General features: G+C 56.6%; 1 protein-coding gene across 2 annotated transcripts; it reads left to right on the forward strand.

Moving 5' to 3' along the window:
- The first annotated feature begins 463 nt into the window (after positions 1-463).
- On the forward strand, positions 464-12538 carry KCNG4 (potassium voltage-gated channel modifier subfamily G member 4). 2 transcript variants are annotated; one of them, XM_086688793.1, is made up of 4 exons: positions 464-867; positions 1277-1483; positions 2545-3307; positions 10885-12538. In XM_086688793.1, coding segments are annotated over exons 2-4 (1536 nt in total). In that variant the 5' UTR covers positions 464-867; positions 1277-1481; the 3' UTR covers positions 11656-12538. The 2 variants fall into 2 exon arrangements, with proteins under 2 accessions (XP_086544919.1, XP_086544920.1); XM_086688794.1 differs by lacking the exons at positions 464-867; positions 1277-1483 and having other exon boundaries at positions 2532-3307.
- Positions 12539-20478: the final 7940 nt, after the last annotated feature.

A 20478-nucleotide genomic window follows, 5' to 3' on the forward strand; every position in this document is an offset into this window, starting at 1 on the left:
AACAAGGACCGCGAGGTTCGGAGGGGCTGAGTCCCCCGCCCGAGGCCAGCCAGCCATCCACATTGGAGCTGGGGACCCAGGTGCGTGTGACTCCACATTAGCCCAGCACGCAGCCAGCTTCCACCCGGCGCTCAGACGCTGGGCTTCTCTGCCCCCATCTGTCCCCGGACCCGTGATTTACCAGGAGGTTCCTCCCGCAGCCTTTACCTGCGCGCCACCCCCTCATCAGCGCCCCCACCCCCACCCCCAGGAGCCTCCAGGCTGCGGGGCAGGTAGCTGCAGATGTCCCGGCCCCAAGTTGCCCTCTGCTCCTTTCGGGTTCTGTCCCTCCTGGGAGGGGAGGGCAGGACAGCTCTCCTCGCCTCCCAGGCAGTTGGCAGAGCCGTGGTTGCTGCTGTGTCTTCCGGCAGCCTGGTGATGGAGAGATTATTTCTAAGCCATTCCCGTCCCCCCCCCCCCCGCCCCCGCGTCTCTTGCAGGACCACACTGGCTGTCCCCGTGGGGCTCCGAGTGCAGAGCCCGCCGTTGAAGCAGGACAGCTGGCTGGCTCCCAGCACAAGCCCCTAGGACTCTCACCTCTCACAGGGGAAGGGGCTTCTGGGTCCTTCTAGAAGCCCCAGCCCATTGCCCCAGGGCCGTTCTGCAGCTGCAGGAGAGAGAGGTGCAGAATGAATGTCCCTCCGCTTCCGGGAGGAGGCAAGGGAAGAGAGGTTGGAAACTAACTCTGCCAGAGACTGCCGTGTGTGGGATTTTTCTTTTCTTCTGCTTCATCTCCACCACAAACCTGGCTCTTCCCTGGCCATCGGGACACGGGCTCCCCTTGCCAGGTAGAGAGAGAGCGGGAAAAGGGCTCCCAGAGACAGGAAGGTGAGTTCAACTTTGGGGGAAGAAGTTAGTGTTTGCTGCAGGGGTGGGGGGGGTGGCTTGCAGGACGTGACACATTCTGGGCCAAAGCGCTGCTGTTTTGAATGAATACCTTTCCCTGCCCGGGACAGAGCTGTGTGTGCCGGCTGGGGCGGGGGGGTGGGGGAGTGGATTGCAAAGTTGGGTTTGTGCAGTGAATGCAGACAGGGCAGGATTTTTTTTGGGGGGGAGGGGGTTGTCTAGAAAGAGCCCCCCCCCCCCCAGGCTGGGAGACAAGAATCCTGGGTTGGACTTGGATTCGCTCTGTGACCTTGGATGAGTCACTTCGGCTCTCTGGGTCTGGGGTTTTGCATTGGGAAACGGAGAGCACTTGGGAAGGACTCCCCGGATTTCAAAATAGTTCTCTCTGCAGGCTGCTCGCCTTCCTCTGGCCATACGCCGTAAAGGAAGTAATGCATACAGAGTAACAGAACGCTGGGTGGTGAGCAAGTGTGAAACGCACAGGCTGTGATTCAACTCTTCGCTGCCTGCCCGAATCCAGCTGGCGCTGAAATTGAGAGCAACTTTTGTTTCCATTCAGCCAGCGAGTTTTTGTCTCGATTGGAGTGCGTTTTGGAATGTAAGGTTGTAGAAGCTCTGGAAACAGCTCTGGCTAGAAGCGGGAGCGTGGGGAACGGTGGCAGGGCGCTGAGGCCGGGAGAGGTGGCAGAGATGGTTTTTTAAATGCACGGGTTACATCTCAAGCCCTCATTCTAAGCCAAGCGCTTCGAATAGGTCTGAGATGGAGCGCGCATTAGACGTCCCTTCGCTTTGCAGAGAACAGAGAGGGGGAGTAATGGCTCAAGGTCACATAGCAAGGGTGGCTCAAGGTCACACAGCAAGGGTGGCCGAGGCAAGCACCCGGGGAACATGGAGGGGGGCTGTCGTTGATGGCAAAAGTCCTCCAAAGGAAGAGGCAAACGAGGCCATTGCGGCGCGGCTCCTGAGAGTCAGACGCTGGGCTTAAGCACAGTCACATTCTGTGTTACTGAACCTTTCTGGGCCTCCGTTTGCTCATCTGTAAAATGGGGAATTGTTTACCTTGTGGAATTGTTGAGATGCGTTACTATAGAGGAAGCGTGTCAATTGGTGCCTGGCACCTCAGAAGCGCCTAGAAGCGTTCTGAATAAACACTTCCTGGACATCACTGCACGGAACCCTCCCCGTGCCCAGTGAGGTGGGGGTACTCAAACTACCCCAGCTGTCCAGACGAAGCAAAGGGCTCAGAGAGGCTGAGCAATCCACCTGCTGTGGCAGTCCGTAAGGGACCAGAACCTGGCAGTGAACTTGAGACACCCTTACACTCTTCAGCTCTATTTTACCAGCTGTACCTCCCAAGATTGGGACAAGTCTTGTGCCTGGCATGGGTGGAGTGAGATGGAAGAGGTGAAGCCACGTGCCCAAGACCACAGAGCCTGGAAGGGGCACAGCTCTGACCTGGGAAGGGATGTCATCATCTCCTTGGGTCACTGATGGGTCCCAGGCACAGAGTAGATGCTCAGTAAGTCTCTGTTGGAGGATTTGAAAAATGAACCATGCAGATGCAGTGGTGAAGCTGCATCCGGGCGGTCGAGGACCCCGCCCTGAGGTTGATTTCTCCCTCTTGTCTTACCTTCCCCCTTCCCTCCCCACCCGGCGCAGGACGTCTCCAGCAATGTCCATGCCCTTCAGGGCCAGGGGCCTACCTCCTGGACACCGCCACCGGGGCTCCTGCAGCCCCCTGGGTCAGCCGCTGCCCGGCTCCATGCAGCCGCGCTCCCTTAAGGGGCTTTACTACCGCAGGGCCCGCAAGGTGGGCGCGCTGGACGCCTCCCCCGCGGCGGACCTGGAGAAGGAGATCCTGGTCAACGTCGGGGGCCGGCGGTACGTGCTCCCCTGGAGCACGCTGGACGAGTTTCCGCTGAGCCGCCTGAGCAAACTCAAGTTCTGCCGGAGCCACGAGGAGATCGCGCAGCTCTGCGACGACTACGACGAAGCCACCCGGGAGTTCTTCTTCGACCGCAGCCCCAGCGCTTTCGGCATGATCGTGAGCTTCCTGGCGGCCGGCAGGCTGGCCCTGCTGCGGGAGACGTGCGTGCTGTCCTTCCGGGAGGAGCTGGCCTACTGGGGGATCGAGGAGGCCCACCTGCGGCCGTGCTGCCTGCTGGAGCTGCTCCGGAAGCTGGAGCAGCTGCGCGAGCTCCGCCAGCAGGAGGCGCTGCATCTGCGGCGCGAGGCGCGGCGCCCCCCCGGGGACCCGTCGCGCTGGGGGGTCTTCATGAACTGGCTGCGGGAGACGGTGGAAAACCCGCGCTCGGGGCTCCCCGGCAAGGTCTTCGCCTGTCTGTCCATCCTCTTTGTGGCCACCACGGCGGTCAGCCTGTGCGTCAGCACCATGCCCGACGTGAGGGCCGAGGAGGACAAGGTGAGTGCTCCCCGCCCCCGGCCCCCCAGGCTCCAGGCCCGAGAGGCTTAGGGCCCGTGGACCGGGCTCCGTATCTTTTAAAACAGCAGAGGAAGAGATTATTGTCCAGCGGGGGGGCTGTGTGCCCGGTTAGATCAATGCCGTTGGGAACGTTTGGGGATGTTTTTGGTTTTGCTTTGTTTTGGAGGAAAAGGCGCATGAAGAGCCTAAGGCCGGCAAAAGTCACAAGGTGGCTCTGCCTCTTGGTGGCCTCTGTTGACAAAGTCACCCCTGGGCTTCGTGTGGGTCGGGTGGGCCCAGCTTGCCTCTCCCCACTCCGTGACCGCAGGCAAATTGGTTCCCCTCTCTGAACCTCAGTTTCCCCCTCCGTAAAGCGAGTCGCGTCGCTGTGAGGGTTCACGTGCTCCGTGTACGTGTCATGTGTTTACTGAGCAGCTACTCTGTGCCACGAGCTGTCCCTGGCCAAAAATCCCTGCCTTCTGGAACCAGTGTCCTTGGGGGCATCCCGGCTCCACATTCAGGTGGAGAAAGTGAGGCACGGGGCGTTTAGCTTTCTTGGAGTTACAGAGCAAAGACCCTTAGTTTTCCTGCTTGTTACTTGGCCCCTGAGCCTCCCAGTCAGGCTCACTGGATGGGGAACTCCGAGCTGAGTAAACTTCTAAGTGACTCTGAACCCCTCCTTCCTTGCCAGGGGCCAGGTAGTTTGAGAAATGAGATACGAATTCGATATTTTGTTGGAAAGTTTACTAGAGAGCTTCAAACTGAGAACTGGATTGTTCCTAATTTAAAATGTTGTTCCTGTTCTGCTCTTACATTCCTCCATGGCTCCCCATTACCCTAGTTATGGAACTGGCATTATGGTAGATACAGGGAACTGATAAATAGAACACGCGTATAACATAATGTACCCTGTGTATCCACAACTGTGGTCCGTGTACAAAACTTCTCTTAAAGATATAGCCCAGGGCAATCTGGTAGGATCAGAGAACTTTCCAGAAAGAAAGCACTTAGATGGAGAACCAGCCCCTGCCTCACACAGAGTAGGCTCTCAAATATTTGCTGCATAACATGTATCTTGTGCAACCGATAAATGTTTTGTCCTAAAGCAAACCAACCAAAACGTTTTGACTTTCAAATAGCTTTTTTCTCCCCCCGGGGGGGTAGGGGTGGGGGGGAGGAGGACTATAGCTCCAAATAGAGGCATTGTTTTATTTGTTAGCACCAAATGATGTGATTTTAGAGCCTGCTTGTTCACAGAAATATTTACGCGTAGACACTGCAGTACAAAATTAGGACAAAAAAAGTGGCCTCTGTCCCCCGTCTCAGAAGGGTACTCTTGATCCCAGCTGCTGAGAAAGGACCCCTAGATTTCCATAAACTTGTTCCTCAGGGATTTCCCGGAAGCCAGGATTTAGACCCCCTGCAGAGGGACGAGGTCTTTTCAAAGCCTAACGCTTTGAAAATTACCCCGGGTGTGAACCCAGGCTTGGTTGGTTGGGGACTCAGGAGATCAAATCAGAGGTCGCTGGGAGGCCCGCAGGACCAGCAGCCCCCTCCCACCGCCCATCTGGGCTCAGGAGCCAGGCTGCTGGTTCTGCTCTTGGGGCAAGAGGGCTTGTGCCCTCAAAAAAAGGGTGTTTTTTTGTTTCTTTTATTTTTTAAATGTTTGTTTATTTTTTGAGAGAGAGAGGGAGACAGAATCTGAAGCAGGATCCAGGTTCCCAGCTGTCAGCACAGAGCCCAACGCGGGGCTCGAACTCACAAGCCACGAGATCGTGACCTGAGCTGAAGTCAGAGGCTTAACTGACTGAGCCACCCAGGCACCCCTGTTTCTCTGTTAAGATAGTAATTTGGAGCTCGGGGAGGCCGGGGAGGCTGGGGAGGCTGTCTTTGATTTTTCGAGGCCGTGTCCTTACATTTACATAAGGAGGTAATGTGCTTTTCACCACTGCCTGGGTATTTTGTATTTACCCTCGGGGATGGTTAGCTGGCCAGCTTCTTCTGAGGGCCATGCTGTCCTGGGGGACAACATCTGCTCAGATGAATTGACGCCACATGAGTGGACAGACGTGCCAGGACTGGGACCCCCAGACCTCCTCCATCAGGCTCTGTGCAGGGCTAGGAGGCGGGCGGGGGGTGGGGTGGGGAGCAGCTTTCCTTTTGCTTAATCTTCTACCTTCTTCCAGCAAAATCTCTTAGAGTCAACTTGGCAGTTGGGGAGAGGGGTCTGCACTGGAGGTCGCAAATTAAAACGGAAGCGGCGGGGGGGGGGGGTGGGGGGGGAGGCAGGGTAGACAAGAAGGGCTGAGCCTAGTCCCTAAAGCAGGGGGAATGGTGCTGATGCCTGAGAAGCGCTTAGTAAGTGTTGGTCTGATCAGCCCTCGGTGGTAGACACTTGACAGGAGATCCCAGCATCCGACCTTCCATTCCTTCGACAAGCTACCGAGGGCCCACACGCTGTGTTCTTCTAGATGCTGGAGGCAGGAACGCAAATTTACCTTGTTGGTACGTTTATGGTCTTGTGTGGTCCCCGGGTCTACCAAGTTCCAGCACTTTTCCACTGCTCCCTCCCCAGCCCTCCCCCGTCCCTAGCCCCCCCCAGCCACCACCCCTCCGCTTTCCGCCTCCACAGACTCCCCCCTCTCCACACATTTCCGTGCACGTGGAGTCACGCACATGTGGCCTTTTGTGACCGGCCTGTCACTCAGCGTGGTGTTCTCAGGGTCCGTCCGCGCAGCAGCTTGTGTCGCTGTCTCATGCTTCTCGTGGCCCAGTAATAGTCCGCGGTCTCCTCCACCATTTGCTGACACACCCCTCCAGCCTCCCCACGGGTCCGTGGAACCCACGCCGCAGCGGCCAGTCGTCCCCTGCCCCTCTCTTGAATCCTGCCTCTGCTCCGTAAACGGTACCTTGCTCTCAGCAGCTGCTCTGTGTTCAGTGACATTCGGTGGTTGCCCCGGGGAGTTCTTCTTCCCCTAGCTTCTTGGGTTTGGGGTTCATTCCCCTCCCCGCCCAGCCTACTCTCCCTGTATCCGGGCCAGCAAGAAATATTCCCTGTTTCCGGGGCAGGACCCACTTTTCCTGACTCATTGCAGCGGATTCTTCCCGTTTCGTCACGCTCGCCTGTCTCCATGCCCCTGGCCCCCATCTGCCCCCCTGGCCCCCGCTTCCGGAGCCCCTGTGTCCCAGGGCTGGGGAGCAAGGCGGCTGGGATGGGGGGAGGAGAGAGAGGGTCAGGAAGGGGCATCGCGGAGGGGAGAGAGGGCAGAGACCGAACTGGCTCCCAGGGGAAGCGCAGAGGCCGGGAAGAAGAATGAGTCAGCAGGGCGAGGAAACAGCCCTGGACCCAAGGCCAAGGCCAGGGCACAAGTGGAGGAATTCACAGGCAGAAGGGAGAAGGCCCGAGCTGCTGTGTGGATGCGGGCCAGGACCGAGCTACCAGGAGGCAGGAGGTGGCCAATTCGGGCCATATTTCTGAGGCCCCGGGGTGTGAGGAAAGCTCCAAGGTCCAGCCCTGGGCCCCAGGTCCCTCCTGGATGGAATTTCTGGAACTGGCCGTCCCTGCACCTGTAGCATCTGCGGGGGCAGCCTGTCTTTATGGGCCCCCAGGGACAGTGGCCTTGCTCTCGGGAGGCCCTGGCCGTCCTCTGACCCCAGAGCCCCTTACAGAAGCCCCGCTCCCAAGCTTGGGGAGAAGGTTTGCGGCAAAGTTGTGGGACCCCTCAGTGGCTCGCCCAGAGGACCCGACCAGCTCCGGCTCAAGCCTGGAGCTGGTCGGGTCCTGCCTCCTTTTTTATGAAGCCATTAGAGTCCACATCCCAAGATGCACCCTTTTAAAGTGCACCCATCAGTGGCTGTGCAACGGTCACTGTCCTAGAGCATGTGGATCCTCCCGCAAAGAAACCCCGTCCCTGCTTCCGGCGGCTCCCCAAGTCTCCCCCGCCCTCCCAGCCCCGGCGACCACGAATGTCCTTCTGTGTCCCTGCGTTTGCCTTCTCTGGATGTTTCACAGAAATGGAGCCCTGCGGCGTCTGGCCTTTTGGGTGCGGCTTCTCTCACGGCGCGTGAGGCCGTGAAGGTTCACCCAGGCTGTCAGCACTTCGTTCCTTTTCGGGGCTGAGTGATAGTCCGTCGTATGGAGAGAGCACATTTTGTGGCTCCGTCCGTCGGCCGACGGGCATTTGTGCTGTTTCCACTCTGGGCTACAGAATAACGCAGTTATTTTCCGGTGCTTGCCTGCTGGGTATATTCCGGTGCCTTCTGATGTCTGCCCACGAGCAGGATTGCAGCTCGGATAGCAAACGTGTGTTTCATTTTGGAGGGACCACCCCCCCCGTTTTCCAAGCAGCTGAGCCCGGAACGCTAGAGCCTGTGACATCTTCACAGCCTCAGCAGCCCTTGCTCTGTCCTGTCTTTATAACCCTCGCCTCCCCACGGAGTGTGGACTGCCATCCGACTGTGGTTTTGATGTCTGACCCTGATCTGTTCTTCGCCTTTTCGCGGTGGAAAATGCCAGGCGTTTACAAAGCAAGTGGAATAAGGCTGAGCCCCCACGGACCCATGACTCAGTTTCCACGGATGAATCAGGCTTCTCTCTCCCCTCCCTGCCCACCCCGATCGCTGATTCTCGCTGGTGTTCGTTTTGGTTTTACTTTGCAGTCTTATAGGCCCAATGGACATACACTGAGACGCACGGGCCTTGGCTGTGCAAGGAACAGCCAGTGCACACCCGTGTGACCCACACCCTGCTTCCCCGAGCACAGCGCCCATCTCCCCAGGGAGCTGTCCCGTGTCCCCCCACAGCCGGTCCCCACCCCACCCAGAGGTGGCCGCTCTTTCGGAGATTCTGTCCACCACCTCCAATGTCACATAGACGGAAACGCTGAGGGCGTGTTCTTCTGCGTCAGGCTTTCTTGGTCCCACATCCTGAGCATGAACGCCCGCGGTGTGGCCTGGCTCACCCTCTGGTCTCCATTAGGCCTGATTCACCCTCTTCACCGCGTGGAGGAACCAAAGCGAGAGACAAGGCCCTCCAGGAGGGTGACCAGCCATCCTGGTTTGCGCGGGACTCGGTGGGGGGCGGAGGGGAGGGAGTCCGGTGACCTGGGACTTTCTGTGCTCAAATCCGCAAAGTTCTGGGCAAACCAGGATTCGTTGTTCACCCTACCTGCAAAATACAACCAGAAGCTTCCTCCTAGAGAGAGAAGAGGTAACTTTTTCATTTCCTTCGTATTTTTCTCCGAACGTGGCTGGCCTGGGAATTACTTGCTCAGCTCAGGCCCCATAAATCCCCGCCGCGAGGGGGGCATTTCTTGGAGGCCCAGTGTGGGGAGGGTGGTTTCAGGGTTTGGGCAGAGCAGCCGTGCAAGGCAGAGTTGAGTACAGCTTGCTGCAGTGCAGGGAGGTGGCCGCAGGGAGGTGGGGGGTGCGTGCCTTGAATAGCCAAACGCCAGCACGGAGGCGGAGGGAGGGCCCACAGAGGCTTCTCCACCTCTCCGGAGTCACTTTCTTGAGCTGTTGGGTCCCCGGTCTGGAAGGGTTATTCCCAGGCTACCAGAAGTCCCTGCGCCAAGGGGAAAGCGCCCAAAAGGTCAGCGACAAAAGCAGCCTCGTGGAGACAATCCGGCCCAGAGTCTGAAACACTTCCAGGTGCCCCTGGGTCCCCTGGAGGGCTTGCCAAGGTGCAGATTCCTGGGCCGCACCCCAGGGCTTGATTTTGTGACCAGAGCCCAAGAATCTGCATTTGCCACAAGCCCTCTGGAGGGATTCCCACGCAGGGTGTGCCGAATCGGCTTTGAGAAATACGGCTGCTGTTCCGAGCTCCTTCTTGAAAACTGAAGCACAGAGAGGGGCAGTGACCGCGGCAGGGTCACGCAGCGAGTCTGCAGCTCCTGGGGAGTCAGGGTCCAAAACTCGCGAGCACTCCCAGGATTGTGAAGCAAACCCCAGGTGGTGCAGGGGGGACAACGGGGTTCGCAGCCGAAGTGGAGCCACAGAGGCTCTGGACTCCGTGCCCTCAGCAGCCCCCTCCCCGCCTCCCGCCTCCACCCCTTCGGTAGACCGGACAGAGGTCCAGGGAGAAAGCTGCCCGGGCCCGGACAGGCAAGTTGAGATGGGGCCAGATCACCCGTTTCTCTTCCTCTAGCGGCCAAACGTAAAAAGCATTTCATTTCCATTCAGTATTCCTGTGGGCCCAGGCCCTAGAAATAATTTCTTTTTCCACTTGAGAGCTTTTTAATCCAAAGAAAACTACAGTTGTCAACATCATGCTTTTCACTCAGGCAACTGGCTGTGGTCACTCATTTGTTCCTTCATCCATCATCGCGATGTGTGTGTGTGTGTGTGTGTGTGTGTGTGTGTGTGTAATACTTGAAGTTGGGTTCTCAACTCTGGCTCTTCATTAGAATCATCCATGGGACTTCTGGAAAGTTCTGCTCAGGCTCAAACCTAGATCAACTGAATTAGAATTTCTAGCGGCGCCTGGGCGGCTCAGTCGGCTGAGTGACTTTGGCTCAGGTCACGATGTCATGGTTCATGGGTTCGAGCCCCGCGTCGGGCTCTGTGCTGACGGCTTGGAGCCTGGAGCTGCTTCGGATTCTGTGTCTCCCTCTCTCTCTGCTCCTCCCCAGCTCATGCTCTCTCTCTCTCTCTCTCTCTCAAAAATGAAGAAACATTTTTTTAAAAATTAGAAAAAAAGAATTTCTGGGGTCCTGGCCCAGACATCAGGATTTTCCAAGCCACCAGGTGAGACTTGCGAGTCTTGTTGAGGTGTAAAGTCCGATTCCTTGAGGGATGGGGTGGGGCCGGAGATTCTGGGTTTCTTCCCAGCTCTCCGGGGAGGCTGATGCATTTGGTTCAAGGACCATACTTTGAGTAGCACAGGGGCTCGTGGAACTTTCTGTCAGGAGCCAGAGGTGGGGAGCACGAACCATGTGACAGCCCCCCACCCCAAGCCAGAATCTCCCGAGGGAGACAGACCCTGCGTGAATAGTTGCAGTCACACATCAGAGGGCTGTACCGGGGACCCGGGAGCCCTCTCTGCCCCGCCAGCCTCTGAGCTCCCAGCAGCGACATCTGCTTCTCGATCACACCACCCACAGAGCCTAGGAGCCCGGCACAGCGGGGAGACCTCCATGCATTTTTGTTGGATGAGTGAATGAGGGGTGGCAGGCGGGGCAGTCACCAAACAGCGTCTAGCGGCTGAGAGCGCGTCTCCTCTCTGCTTGTGAGCTCTAGCAAGTCATTTCGCTGCTTGGAACCACGTCCTGGGCACAAAATGAGGTCGCGCTGCCCGCTCACGGCATCACCGTGTGGCCCACGTGACAGAACTAGGGTGGCTCACGGTACACAACAGGGGCTTCTGTCAGTGAAGGTGAAGGTTGGCCGCTGTCACAAAGAGGCCCCAAGCAAGAACGGCTCTGGGCAAATAGGTGTTGATTCCTCCGGCCAAGAGAGAGAGGGGTGAGAGGGCAGCGCTCGTCCAGCGACCCAGGATGGTTTCCACCTCCCCGTCCCCCCCCCGCCCCCGCCCCAATGCTGCCACCCACCCCTCATGCAGCGTTCTGTCACCTCCCCAGGGTGAGTGTTCTCAGAAATGCTACTACATTTTCGTCGTGGAGACCGTGTGCGTGGCCTGGTTTTCCCTGGAGTTCTGCCTGCGGTTCGTCCAGGCCCGGGACAAGTGTCAGTTCTTCCAAGGGCCCCTGAACATCATCGACATCCTGGCCGTCTCTCCGTACTACGTGTCGCTGGCCGTGTCCGGCGAGCCCCAGGAGGACGGCAGCTGGCCCGGCGGGGGCTCGTACCTGGAGAAGGTGGGGTTGGCGCTCCGCGTGCTGCGGGCGCTGCGCATCCTGTATGTGATGCGCCTGGCGCGCCACTCGCTGGGGCTGCAGACGCTGGGCCTCACCGTGCGCCGCTGCACCCGCGAGTTCGGCCTCCTCCTCCTCTTCCTCTGCGTGGCCGTCACGCTCTTCTCCCCCCTGGTCTACGTGGCGGAGAACGAGTCCGGGAGGGTGCTGGAGTTCACCAGCATCCCCGCCTCCTACTGGTGGGCCATCATCTCCATGACGACCGTGGGCTACGGGGACATGGTCCCGCGCAGCGTGCCGGGTCAGATGGTGGCCCTGAGCAGCATCCTGAGCGGGATCCTCATCATGGCCTTCCCCGCCACGTCCATCTTCCACACTTTCTCGCACTCCTACCTGGAGCTCAAGAGGGAGCAGGAGGAGGTCCAGGCGCGCATCCGCCGCCTGCAAAACGCCGCCACGGCCAGCGAGTGCGAACTTCTGAGTGACGTCGACGACCTGGGCCCGGAGGGCCCCGCCTCGCCCGCTAAATGCCTGTAACTCCAGGCCCTCCAGGGAGAGGGCGGCCCCGCGACCCATCGCCCTCCGCTGACCGGGCTAGAGATCACCACGGTGGAGACCATCTGGTGGGACGTTTCTAGAGCGCCAGGAGCGCTCCCACAGCTGGGAGGGGCGCAAGGCCACCGGGCTTGGCTTGTCGTGACTCGAGACCCCTCTGGCCACCGCGATTCCGGCCGACCTGATCGACGCTCCTTTCTCCTCTCTCCCTGCCCCTCGCCGAGCACATCCGCTCTTTGTTAGGTCAGTCAGTCATCCCCCAGTCTCCTTCCTTCCCTGTAGTGCTCCACACCCCAGGCTGCGTTCCAGATGCCCACAGAACCGAGCCTGCAGGACTCCGTTCCTCCCCTAAGACCTGCTTTGCGGGGGCCTCCCTACCACCAGGGACGGAGGGGCCGGTCACTGCGAACCCTTCTGATCAGATCCCCCCACCACGGCGCGTCCTATCGTGGGCTCCCGCAGGGCTCAGTATGTCCCCTTTCCCCCCAGTATGTTCCATTTTCCCAATGCCGCTGCCTCCCCGCCGCCCCCCCCCCCAACTCTGGAAGCTCTCAGCCAAGAAGGCAGAAGCGGCCTCTGCGTTAACCCCCCTGGGCCAGCTGCGCTCTGGCTGGGACGTTCTCCAGGTGGCCAGTTCTTGGCCTTGACAGAGGCTCACTCTTGCAAGACCTTCATCGCCCCTTGAGAGAACCGTTCCTGCTGCTGGATCCCCCAGCGCTGCAGAAGCCGCCCCTTCCCACCCTCAGCCGGGCCACCACGGGGGGCGGTATAGCTCTGGTGCGGAAGTGAGGGCACCCTTCCGATCTGCCCCTTGCCGCCTCCCCAGACCGGGCCCTAGCTGCCAAAGGGTATGTTCCTCAGCTTATATGTAAATGTGTTTGTCTATTTATCCGTTCGTTCATGAACTCACAGGCCCTTTGCGTCCCAGGGAGGAAGCGGATGTAGGACCCAGCGGCTCCAGATCCGGGCAGGGCGTGCCGGGGGGCCAGAGCCATGAATCCCGAGCAGTTAGCCCACGCGGAACGTGCATCTCAAAGTGCACAGCTTTGCAAAAGGGCCCAACAATTCTATCAGCTCTTCAAAGGAATCCATGCCCCCCTGTGAAAGGATATGAAGTCGTTAAGTAAATCAACTCTCGTATTTTAAGATGGAGAGACCAAGGCTCGGAGAGGGAAAGCCACCTGCCCAAGGCCACACAGCCAGTTTACTTCCTTAGATCTGCCCCTCCTGAGTCCCAGCGGGACACTCTCTCTAGTGTATCAAGCTTCAGTTCTTACGCTTTTCTGAAACAGTGCCCAAGCCCTCCCAGAAAACGTTCAAGGTTAAGCGTGTGGCAAGGATGTAACTTTGCCCCGCTACCCTGAGCAGAGTAAGCAAGTGGTCTTGGGAGTAAGTCTGGCACCAGCTGTCACCCTTCCTTTGTCCTATCACAGTGGACAGGCAGCTGATTTCACCGGGCCTTCCTTTTCTCACTGATGCCGGGGAGAGGTGGGACCAGACGGCGATTAAAGTCCCTCCCCGCTTGGACAGTGTGGGATTCTGGGAAGCCGAGTTCATTGCAACAATGTATGCCACAGAGGGGCAGGTTGGAGGCCAGAAGAGAGAGAAAACAAGAAAAGCCAGCCCTGGGCCCTGACCATCCACAGAGCTGCTCCCTTAGCAACAATCAAGTAGTTCAAGTTTGAATCGAAATTCGCTGAGATGTCCAGCTGCCCTCCCCGTTCCTATCCAGCCACCTGGGCTCCTCCTCTCCACCCCCTCCCCCTCCTTCCTGGCTCTGGGCTGTACCTACCGGCTCCAAGCCTCTCACCAGGAGTACTGAGCATCACTTACTGTATAATTACTAGTCACCAGGCAACTGATGTTTTCACATTTTATTTGGGAAACATCAAACACAAAGAAGTTGCAAGAACAGGAAGTGTGTACCTCTGATCCCTGAACACCTCTTTTTTTTTTTTTTTTAATTTTTCATGTTCATTTTTCAGAGAAAGAGAGAGCACGAGTGGGGCAGAGAGAGAGGGAAACACAGAATCTGAAACAGGCTCCAGGCTCTGAGCTGTGTCAGCACAGAGCCCGACGCGGGGCTCAAACCCATGAACTATGAGATCCTGACCTGAGCCGAAGTCGGACGCTCGACCAGACTGAGCCACCCAGGCGCCCCATACCTCTTTTTTTTTTTTTTTTTTTTAACACATGGTACCATTTTGCTTTATTATTTGGAATTTTTTTATTATATACAAATAGTAGGTTTTTCTGGACCATTTGAGAGTAAGTTGGCTACAGCATGGCCCTTCGCTTCTAGAACTTTAGAATATAGTCCCTGGAAAGCCTGTCGGGAAGCCATCCGTCCAAGAGGGGACTGGGAGTCTCTGGAGGTGATAACCAACAAAGCGTGTGTATGTATGTGCATTTCACAGTGCCAAGTGTCCGTGATTTCTTCGGGTTCTCAAAGAAATCCATGATTCCCCCCCGAAAATAGGAGAGGAAGCTCTAAGGTAAACCACTGCCTTCGTTTTAAGCTGGAGAGCCAGGGAGACCCGGAATACTTTGCGGGAGAAGGAGGCGATAGCTGTTCTAAGAGTAAGAATATTTTTTTTTTTACAAAACCACAGTACGGTTATCAACATGAGCACGTTTACCTTCAATGCAATGGTTTAATCTAATCTACTCTCTGTTCCAATGTTGTCAGTTGACCTAATAATATCCTTTATAGCTTCTCCCCCGACCGGGGTGGGTCCAGCATCGGCTGGATAAGGCGTTTATGCGGCCTATCTCTTTAGCCTCCCATAATCTGGACTGTTTCCACAGCCTTCTGTGGGATTTCTGACACCAAAATTTTGGATGAATATAGCCCTTCCTTTTTAAAAAAAAAATTTTGTTTAACGTTTATTTACTTTTGAGAGACAGAGACAGGTGCGAGCAGGGGAGGGGCAGAGAGAGGAGACAGAGAATCTGAAGCAGCTCCAGGCTCTGAGCTGTCAGCACAGAGCCTGATGCGGGGCTCGAACTCACAGACCGCGAGATGCTGGCATGGGAGTGGAGAGGGAGAAAGGGAAGGAGAGCCCGGGAGCGCTGGCCGGGCCCGAAGACATTCAGAGGAAACCAAACGGAGCCCTGATCGTGCAGGCCAGATAGAACGTGCCAGAAGGCCAGGCCTGCACAGGCCACCCTGGGCCACCTGTGCGAGGACAGTGTGTCCCCCTTGCAGATGAACTAGCCCGTGAGGCTTGGAGCTGGACTTTTCTCTTCGCCTCTGGTCCCTTCCCTCCTTCCCCGACCCTGCCAGCTGGGAGCAATGTGCCGCACAGATTCTCAGAACCTGCCCGTTTCACGCGTGTGGACGAGAAGCCTCGGGAAGGGGATGTAATGTGTCAGTTCACACACCCTGAGCTGAAAGAGCTGGGATGGCCTCAGCTCTGTGCCTCACGACCCTCGGCCAGCACCTGCCCGACCCGGCATTTGACCTCTAACCAAGGGGCCCCTCCAGGAACGTGATGTCAGCCAAAAATGAAACAGAGGGCTGTCCCCCAGAGCCCTGTGGCTCCCTGGTCATCCGAGGGGCCCCGCCTGAGACGGCACTCAGCCCAGCTCTGCCTTGGCGGTGGCCTGCACCAAACAACGCGTGAAAAATGTGGCGAGACTTTGATAAGTCACCTTTGCTCTCGGGGACAAAACCAAGGGCGGCAGGGAACGGAACGAATTTGGGCGCCCCAAGCTACAATTAGCCAATCTTGCTGTTCCAAAGTCTTCCACTGTACTTGGCCAATGACCAGCTTAAAATAAGATCCCCTGGGGAGCTCGGCAGTCCCAAGCTTCAGGGGTCCCCTGCCCCCCGCCCCCCCCCCCCCCCGCAACTCCAAGAGAAACATTAAACGATATTAAAAAGTGATGTTGTGGCTCTCTGCTGTATTGGGGCAGGTCTGGTCACGGGGCCGCTGGGTGAGGGGTGGTAGGGGTCAGGGGTCATCCACCCCTGGGCCACAGCCAAGACCGATTGGGAGGGACAATAGTTGGTTTCCGGGCAGTATTGCTTAAGTGTCTGCGATGTGCCGGGTGTTGTTCTAGCCCGGCAGACGTGGTGGTTGGCCCGGCAGGTGCTGGTGTGGTCCTGAGTAGAGAGGAAGCCGGGACGCCTGAAGTCAGACCACAGATAATTCCGGAAGGAAATGAACTGGACCAGACCAGCATAGCTCATGGTAAGTCCTAGGAAGGAAGAGCACAGTTTGAGGACGCCAGTGACATGGGGACATGCAGGGGCCCAATGTGGACAGGCTTCTGAGGAGGTCTCACTCGGTTCTCCCAGGTCTTTGGGTTCCCCCAGAAGCAAACCCTGAGTCAAGGACATACATGCAGGTGATTTATCCGGGACCCTGGTAAATACCGGCCGGAGAGAGAGAAGCGAGTCAGGGAAGGGAAGGCAGTACACCCAGGGTGTGGGATCAGCCCCACGGGCTGCTTAGAGTTCAAGCCCGTCCGCACTCCAGTTGTCTGGGAGACGGTGTACCCAGGAAAATGCCAAAGGTTTATTGTATGAAAGTAAAGTTCCTGTCATCCGGATGCCTATTCCGGTGTCCCAACAGGTACAGCTTAAACACTTTCTAGGACAGACCCAGAAATACCAGTTAGGGATGTTTCGTTTCCAAATACGGGAAACCCTATTCAGGCTTCATTAAATAAGCAGGCAGACAGACAAAAGGAGACAGACTGGTTTGTATAATTGAAAATCCAGATGGAGTCAGGTAGGGCTTGTTCCAGGTGTTTGGCCAATGTCATCAATGTCAAACAAGCTCAGATTCTCTGCATCTTCCCTCTGCCTCCCTCGGTGTGTCAGCTTCACCCCCAGGCTCCCCTCATGGCTACAAGATGGCTGCCCAAGCTCCAAGCCCCACAGCCCTCGTTCCATCAAGCCCACGGAAGGCAGAAGCCTTTTGTTCCCCCAGAATCCCAAGCATGCGTTTTCATTGAGTCCTCCTGGCTGAGTGGTTTGCTGCCACAGCCCTGAAACAATTTCTGTGGCTACACTGATGGGTTTACTCGAGTTGGGGCTCGCCCTGGAGCCGAAGATAGGCTCAATCAATCCCACCCAAACCACATGGCTGAGAATGGGGAGGGCGAGTCTTCTTGGAGGAAAATTGGGGCACCGTTCCAAAAGAGAAGGAGGTGCTGGGCGGCAACCACATGATTCGGGACAATCACAGCATGTATAGGGGGCCGGCTGCCCCACCTTCTGCCCCGTCACTTCACATGCATCCCTGGATTCTCATGACACCCTCTGAGGAAGGTATGATTATCCCCATTTTACAGACAAAGCAACTGAGGCTCAGGGAAGGTGGGTGAATAGCCCAAGTCACCTGGCCAACAGTGATGGATTCCGGATTTGAACCCAGTCTGGCTGGCTCCAGACTCTATGCTTTTTTTTTTTTTTTTTTTTTAACATGTATTTTTTTGAGACAAAGACAGAGCATGAACGGGGGAGGGTCAGAGAGAGGGAGACACAGAATCCAAAACAGGCTCCAGGCTCCGAGCCATCAGCACAGAGCCCGATGCGGGACTCGAACTCACGAAGTCGACGCCCAACTGACTGAGCCACCCAGGCGCCCCAAGACTCTCGGCTCTTAATCTCTACTTCCTACTGCCTTCCAGAAGCCCCTGTAATATATATGTATATTCCCAATGGGCTCTCTCTCACTACAGAGATGGTGCTAAGATCTAATCCTCCCTGTAAGACAGTATTCCACAGCGAGGATATTTGGTCTTTGAAAGAAGCAGGCTTCCTGGTCCAGAGGGACGTCCTGGCCCTTGGTTCTGCTCTGGGTCTCACACACTCACCAGCTCAACTCGTTGGTGGGTTTCAAAGTTTATTTATTTTGTAATCTCTGCACCCAACGTGGGGCTTGAACTCACGACTCCAAGATCAAGAGTTGCACGGTCCTCCGACTGAGCCAGCCAGGTGCCCCAAGGGTGTTAAGTATCTGTCAAAAAGCCCCCGGTCTCTGAGAGTCTCCCCTGTGCGAGGCCCCCGGCCAAGACTTCATGCACCTTATTTCGTCCACGAAGCGACCTCTAACAAATGAGAACATTGAGACACGGAATGGTCCCACAGATGGTAAGGGCAGAGTTGACGTTGACACTCAGCTTTGCTGGTTCCAGGGCCTGTCCCTGTGTTACCAACCACCTCGAGGCTGTCCTTTTCCCTTCCTGGTGGGGCCGGAGGCGGAGGCTGCCACAGGCTTGCCAACATCCAGTCCTCTTCCACATTTCCAGCTTCCCTGCAGGTAGGGGAGCCATGGCCAAGGTTCCGGTCCGTGGAATGTGGTGGAAAAGGTGTGCGCCATTGTGGCACGGGGCTACACGGTCCTCTATGCTTTCCCTCCTGCCCTCACCCCACGAGCCCTGCAGATTCAGAGGAATACTCCAGGCCCTAAGCCAGGCGTCAGTAAACTACATCTGCCTCTCTTGTTTTTGTAAATAAAATTTTATTGAAACACACGGCCCTTTCAGTGCCTAGAGTGCGTTGGGGGCTATCACCACAGAGTCACGTCGTTGCAATAGAGATCGTAGGCCCACAACTGGAAATATTTACTTTCTGGGTCTTTATGGAAAGTTTGCTGGCCCTGCCCTAAGTGGTGTGGCCACAAGATGGCCATCTAATCCCCTGCGTCAATTCCACCAGCGGGAGAAGAGTTTCTCCCGAGTAAGCCACAGAAATTGCGGGGTTGTATGTCACAGCGTTTGGCCCACCCTGCATCCCGTTTCCTGTAGCAGCTTGTAAAGGCGTCCTCAGGTCAGAGGTCCACACCAAACCCTGGCCGCTGGCTCTGGCAAGGGTAAGGAGCCTCTGTCCCCAGTCACGTTGGCCGGGACCAACATCCACACGCGTTGTCTTCTCGAACAGCACCAACTCTAGGCAATGAAATGTTTTCCTTTCCTAATGGCCCCAAGACACTTGTTCAGTCCCGTACATACATCTCAGAGCCATCAGCCTCTGTGATTGCCCATTTTTTTTTTTTAAGTTTATTTATTTTGGTAGAGATAGAGCAAGCGGGGGAGGTGCAGAGAGAGGGAGACAGAATTCCAAGCAGGCTCTGTGCCGTCAGCGAGGCTCGAGCTCACCAACTGTGAGATCGTGACCCGGGCCACAATAAAATGGAAAATTTCAGAATCTCGTCTGACATCATATTCGAGCACGAGGTTTCTATTCTCTCTCTGGAACCAACCCCTGTAAAGAGGACATCCTGTAATTCATTCATTTCCATTCAATGCTGGTTTATCAGGCATCTTCTATGTGGGAGACCCCTGCCCGGGGACACCGGGAGAAACAAACAGGGGGCCACCTCCGGGAGCTGGGAGCAAGACAGGCCTGACAACAGCCAAGAGCCAGGCACACCACTCTGCTACCTTCCCAGTTCAACCACCGAGATCCCCACAGACTATGGCATCTGTGGCTGACTCACTTGTGGGGGGCTTTGAGTCGCGCCCAGCCAGATTACATCACTTCGCAATTTAAATATGGGGGCAAGGGGCGCCTGGGTGGCTCAGTCGGTTAAGCGTCCGACTTTGGTTCAGGTCATGATCTCGCGGTCCGTGAGTTCGAGCCCCGCGTCGGGCTCTGTGCTGACAGCTCAGAGCCTGGAGCCTGTTTCAGATTCTGTGTCTCCCTCTCTCTCTGACCCTCCCCCATTCATGCTCTGTCTCTCTGTCTCAAAAATCAATAAACGTTAAAAAAATAAATAAATATGGGGGCAAAACTTCACCCCCAGGGGATCAGGCCAAGAAGACATTAACAGACTCTCCATTTCGAAAGCAGCCTTCGTCATTGTCCTCGCTGTGCGAAATGAGGACTGTCTTGGGAGGAAGGGCTCGGACAGGCAGATTTATGCCACGCGGGAACAAATATTCCTTACTTAGCAGAACACAACAGAGTTAATGTCACTTTGAATAACTTGTTTACCCAGTGATTATGTGATGGATGGAAATCAAAAGCCTCATTGCCTGAAACTGCAGCGTGGGGTGGCTACTGTAGGCAACCCCGGGGTACAAAAAGTAAATCAATGTAAATTATCTCCTGGGGACAACAACGTGCAATAAACGGGCTAATTAATAGGCTTGGGTGTTTTAAAAATCCTCTCGGCCCTGAAAACAGTAACCAAGAGAAATCATTATTTCAGAGTCGCCCCGAGAAGTTTCTTTTAGAGAAATAATGACTAACTGGTAAATTACCCAGCAGTTTCCTCGGGCAAATAAGATAACCAGAGCTTACCTGGCTTTGGGGCCGCCCCCCCTGCTTCAAACTTCCCTGGGCACAAGCGCATTCCTGAGCACCAGGGGCCAAGGCGGCCCCTCCCCACCTCCCCCCTCCCGCAAGTCCTCTCCCCCTCCCCTCCCCTCCCTTCCTCCTTCCTTACCCGTCCCTTTCCCTCCTATCCTCCTCCCCTTCCCTTCCCTCCCAGCTCCTCTCCTCCCCTCCCCCTCCCCCCAGCAGCTTCCTGGGTGTTCTGCAATCACACCAGCTGGACCACTTTCTTTCAACTGCACCTCCCACCTCGAGACCACCACCAGGCAGCCCTCCCGATTACTTGTCTAGATGCGGTGACCCAAGTACACTGAGGTTAAGTGGCTGGCAGAGGCCACACACACCCAGGGGCAGAGGGGTGGTCCGGAGGGAGGGGACACCATGCCAGGATGTCAGCATCAGCACTGGCCTGGCCCCGTTGACCCAGCTTTCCAAGGCCCACCCGGGGGGAGCAGTCTGTGGTCCTGAGCCTTAAAAGGGCTGCGGGTGCAGGGAGCCTCGGGCCGCAGGGT

The sequence above is a fragment of the Puma concolor genome, chromosome E2 (assembly GCF_028749965.1).
Source record: "Puma concolor isolate L17-30 chromosome E2, mPumCon1.1.hap2, whole genome shotgun sequence".
Classification (NCBI taxonomy): domain Eukaryota; kingdom Metazoa; phylum Chordata; class Mammalia; order Carnivora; family Felidae; genus Puma; species Puma concolor.